Consider the following 5592-nt stretch of genomic DNA (forward strand, 5'->3'; position numbering starts at 1 on the left):
CTCTCCTCTGCGCATCGAAGGAAAGTGGCCTAACTTTCTGGCACTACGAAGAGACAACGAACTTGTCGTACGATATATCCTCTGAAGCGTGACTCGTTAAAAGGATCTCCGCCATTCTTTCGCCGATCTCTCTCTCTCTCTATATATATATATACAACAAGAAAAAAAAATATATATGTTCTTTTCGCTCCACCACAAAAAATTTATTTTGTCAAGAATTTGTCAACACTAGTCGATGCAAGGATCGGATGGAACGTTTAGACTTTATAAGTTTTACAATCTAAATTTTGATTAATTAGTATTTATTACATCAATACATAAATGTATACAATTTTTATCAAATCAAGACATTTATCTATTTATAAAGGATACATTATTTATGATAATAAAAAGGTAATAATGATATCCACGAGCGTAAATCACCTTTAACGTAAAAATTTTCATATCCATCTTATCCTTGAGTGCCAAATGAATTTTTCGTTCTCCCAGGGCTGATTTCCGAGTTGCGAGCGAGAGGAGGCGTGCCAGATAGCGAAGGTGAGACTTTTTGAAAAATATGAGTTTAATAAAGAAGGTAGTATGATGTATAGCCCGGCGTCGAGGAAGGGAACTTGCCAGGATCAACCAGCTTCGATACACAGATATTGTATACGTAATATAACTAGATGAAGGAAATGGACGTGATGTACTGGATGTCAAAATGTCTCGCGAGACGTTCGACGTTGCTTTCACGTTTCCAACAAAATTGCGGGAAACTTTCCGTTAAATCTAAGAGGGGTAGAAAATACTCGTTGTTGGATTTCGTCGCTCATAGAACGTCGATCATCCTCTTCTTATTACGATCCGTCAAAAGTCACAAGGATATTTTTTGCGGAGAAAAAAATTTAATGCTTATTAAATTCAATCCGCGTTTTTTACGACAAATAACTTCCTACGCAAGATATTTTATCAAGCCATTTATTCATAGATTTTTAAAAAATAGGTTTTTTAAAAATAATATTAGGGAATTATTATTTTTCACAAGTTCTTTTTTCCTTAGCTAATTCTTATAATAGACAAATAATTTCCTACGCAAGATATTTTATTAAGCCATTTATTCATAGATTTTAAAAAAATAGGTTTTTTAATGGAAAAATAATATTAGGGAATTATTATTTTTCACAAGTTCTTTTTTCCTTAGCTAATTCTTATAATATAAGAGTCTATTAAAATATAAACTTTGCTTGACATTTTTATTAAAATAGTATATTTTTTATTAGAATAACTTGATCTACAGAACTAAAATGCCCAACCTGTCGTTATTGCATACCTTACAGTATTTGGAAACGTTTTATCACCCTACGTTTTTTCTTCTCAACGCATAATATTGCGTCGAGGTATTGAATATTTCATCGCGAAGATCCGTATTTTTCTCTGGGTGATTGTCATTCGAAAAGGTCCAAGAGCGACAGGCGCGTCCGGACAGCGGGGAACAGCAAAATCAATTATTCATCCGAATTGGCCGGGAAAAAGTCCTAATTATCCGGAGCAAATACAACCTTAATACGCAGAAGTGTACCACCGCCTCCTCCTTTGCCTACTCTCTCTTTTTCTATCTTCAAATCCCCGGCTACGACCACGCAGTCACTCTTCGGCACAACCTTCTCCTTCTTACCGTGAATAACCATTTGTATTTCCAATTAGCTTTGCTAATAAGAAGACGGAGGCATTGCCGTAGTTTAAAAAAAATGTATAACCTCATCCAGCCACTGGGGAAATAAAGAAAAGCGCCGTCCCGGTATGACAATACCGACGGGTCGGGCGGGGTTATATTGGGCGAACTACAATTAAAAATCCTCGCTTCACCCTCGCTTAACCCTGGCTCCTCCTTATGTCGTATTAACGACCGGTACTGTGCAAGGATCGCTACAGGGATATTGTACTAAACAACGAGAATATTTTTTTTTGCCAATTATATGCTTGACCCCTTCGCATTTTTTTTTATATCCATGCTCTCTTTTATTTCGATGTCGCGATATCTTTTTTAGCATCGTGTCAATTTACTTTATTCGGCGTAACAGCACTATTCTTTGTCTGTAGAACATTAATAGGTTATAAAAATATATCTGAGAGGGAAAATATTCCATTTTTTCATATAATTGAGATGGTCAACTCAGATAAATGGAGAATCAATACGAAACCTATGTTGATACTCTTGATTTAACTATATTAAATAACACATCATAAATTTTAATATTACTTTTATTATTTTGTACAGGATAATTATTTAATCATACTTTATCTGTATATATTTGGATTGCAAAGTGTTATAAAAAATGTAGATGTGTTTTAATAATTATGATGAAAGATTATTTAAAAAATAAATTAATTTGTTATTGCAACAAATATGTTTATAGTTTTATATTATGCAAGATTTCTATTATATATTGTTGTTAAAACATTATTAATATTACAGAAGTTATATATCTATAGATTCTGTAAACATTGTATGCTTAAGTATGTCTATACGGAAGAATTTATAATGCTGAAAAACGTAGCCTCCGTAATAATCCATTTCCGCGAATACGAGACTATACCTATGTTTGCAAACTCGGATTCTAATTCCCGCGACTCCGCTAGGGCTTTTGTTGTCGTGTCGCTCATCAAAGTCGTACCGAGGTCAATGGAGCGACAGCCAATTCGAAGTTGGTCGCGATAAGTCTTGTCAGTCGCGATAGGTATTTCATATAGAATGTATCGTGCTGCAAAGATTACGCGAATCAGTGGAATGTGTTTAAAGTGTTAAATAACATTTTTAATTATAATAACGAGAAACTTTTTGTCATTCTATCTTCGCTTATTCTAAATGTAAGTACAAGTTTATATTACAAAAATATAGTATGCTCTTATTGCATTTTTAACATAAGTCTAGCGGATTCTTTTATTTTCTATTAGAAATTTTATAAGATTATTTAAATTTATTAGAGATACTGTCAATTTAAAGAGTTATTTTTTGTTAAAATATAATGTTAGATTAATATATATTATTAAAGAGAGTTACATATAGTATTTTTAAATTTAATATAATTTGAAGTCTATTAGGTATATTCTCTAATTTATTGTAAAATTAATAATATCAATATAAAATTATAATTATTTACCATTCTTTCAGTATAAATATGAGAATTAAAACAGTTCCAAGACATAGAATGCTCCAAAGCAGTATTAAGATTGCATCTGCATCAAGAAGTTCTTCAGAGGAGAGTGACGCGGATATTGAAAAAGATTATGATTCTATAGGTGCAATAAATGTTCAAGATTCATGTCAGGTAGATAATTATTATGACATTTTCTATTCTATTATACATTGTAAAATTAATTTTTACTTAATTATCGAAATTAATAATTCTGAGAAAAATACAACTGCACGATTAGATTACTTAAGAAATTTCATATGTATGTGACTATAAAAATTGGCATGTGATTTTAGCATTTATGTCCTTTATTTTTCTAGTATTAAGACAAATTTTATTTAACAGGCATACGCGTTACCTTCGAAGATTCTTATTCCAATTACGACGTTTACTAGTCCGAACAATGGAATGACCTTCTCTTCATCCACCAACATGTTACCATCGTTGATTAATAACAATAACGTGGAAGTTATGAATCTATCAACAAAGGATAATCCTTCCAATCATATTGACGACATCACGACAGATACCTCCGCCGAGCCAGAGGACAAATTGAAAGATTCCTTCTTGTATAAGATCATGACCGATCCAAACTTTGTGAAGAATATACAAAGGAACAAACAAAAGAAATTTGTCTGCACTTTTTGCAAACAGGAATTTGTGACGTATGAAGAATTGACAAATCATATGGAAGCGAAAAAGAACGAAAGTAATCAAATAGCCTGCTGCGCCTGCAAAAAAATATTCGCTGAGGAGAGATACTTGAGGTATCATCAGAGATGTCACTCCGACAGGACTAAGTTCACCTGTGACATTTGTACCAGGAAGTATACGAGGCTGGACAATCTGGCGAGGCACAATGTTCTCCACGTGAACCCCGACAAGTTCTGCTGTTCGATCTGCAATAAGACGTTCACGCGTAAAGATCTGCTCAACAAGCACCGCAAGAGTCATGATAAGTATAATTTTTACTGTGTGAAATGCGGCAGGTATTTCAAAAATATTATCACTCTAGGAAATCATCAAAAAAATCATCGCGAGGTATCGAACGCTTCGAATATACTTGTTTACAAGTCTGAGAATTCAGTTTCTCCTGAGAATCTGCAAAACTGAGAATTTGGTTTCTGCAAAGAATAAAGTTTATGAAGCTTATGATTTAACTTTGGGTGAGAGTTTAGTTTGCAAAACCAATGATGTAACTCACAAAATTTAGAATTTACTTTCCAATATCTGTTAGACATATACACACATGTCTGATCTGATTTCGGTTTCTTATACTTTCTAGTAATAAACGCAAGACTCTTCAAGGCAAATGTTACTGAATAAAGTACGACGTATTTTACAAAAAGACTTAGTCTTGTTAAACACTTGTTTGTAACACGAGCTTTCATATAATTATCGTAAATTTATTATATAATAATTCGTTATTATACAATTTATAGATTTAGGTATTTACAATTTTTTCAATTTATCATGAAAAACTATACGTGAAATTAAATGGATATACTTTCAAAATTATTCGGTTAATATATAAAGTAATATGCATATATGTATAAGTAATATTCATATATATATATACATATATATATGAGTATTTTTTGATGCTGATTTAATTTGTTATTTATATTGTGTTATCGTGATATCTATTTCTTGAGATCATTATCTAGAATAATTATATAATTACTTAATTATATTATATAACTTACTATTTGATAAACGTTGAATGATCTTATTTACACGTCAACCTTTCTCCATGTTATAATTATGAATATTAGATATTTTTCAAATATACAGAAATATATTCGAATTTATATCGGAAAAAAGTTATCTTTTTTGAAATAGTTCATCTTAATTTAATTGACAATTCAAAAAGCCTATTCCTTTCTTTCTCACATATTCAGAATATGGAGTATTAGGAAATATGCGGAATACGATGTGTCTCACGTGTAATCGCGTATATCCAATCACGAGGATTAGAAGGGTCACTTTCTTTAGACTCTCTCGCCACTCTTCTCATCCCTTTTGGCTTTGCACGTTCATACATTTTTTTCATAGCTCTCTTCGCTGTTAACTCTCTTTCTCACTTGCAATTTAATGCAATTAAGTCGAGCGTTAAAATATCGTTCTTAATTCGCCGCCGGCACCCTTTGTTTTAAACGTGGTTTTAGCGCGAGCGACTCACGTTAGGGGCATCCCTCTCTCCCTCTCCCTCTCCCCCTCTCTCCCTCTCTCTCCTCTCAATTCATCTTTCTCTCTCATTTTCTACTTTCTTCTTTCTCTTACATAGCATACAATTCATTTTTCCGTAAGAAGCACACATACACGTCATTTCCATGCACAGTGCATAACTTTGATGCTCTGTTACCACAAACTGTAGCTGTCCTCCACGAAATACTAATTTTTTTTCAGAATCTTTTAG

General features: G+C 32.6%; 1 protein-coding gene across 1 annotated transcript; it reads left to right on the forward strand.

Annotated features, from left to right (window-relative positions):
- The first annotated feature begins 3158 nt into the window (after positions 1 to 3158).
- On the forward strand, positions 3159 to 4482 carry LOC108769019 (zinc finger protein 286A). The gene is given in 3 exon segments (XM_083287379.1): positions 3159 to 3308; positions 3519 to 4274; positions 4276 to 4482. Coding segments are annotated over 3 exon segments (1017 nt in total). The 3' UTR covers positions 4387 to 4482.
- Positions 4483 to 5592: the final 1110 nt, after the last annotated feature.

The sequence above is a fragment of the Trachymyrmex cornetzi genome, unplaced genomic scaffold, assembly GCF_001594075.2.
Source record: "Trachymyrmex cornetzi isolate Tcor2-1 unplaced genomic scaffold, Tcor1.1 scaffold122, whole genome shotgun sequence".
In the NCBI taxonomy this organism is placed as follows: domain Eukaryota; kingdom Metazoa; phylum Arthropoda; class Insecta; order Hymenoptera; family Formicidae; genus Trachymyrmex; species Trachymyrmex cornetzi.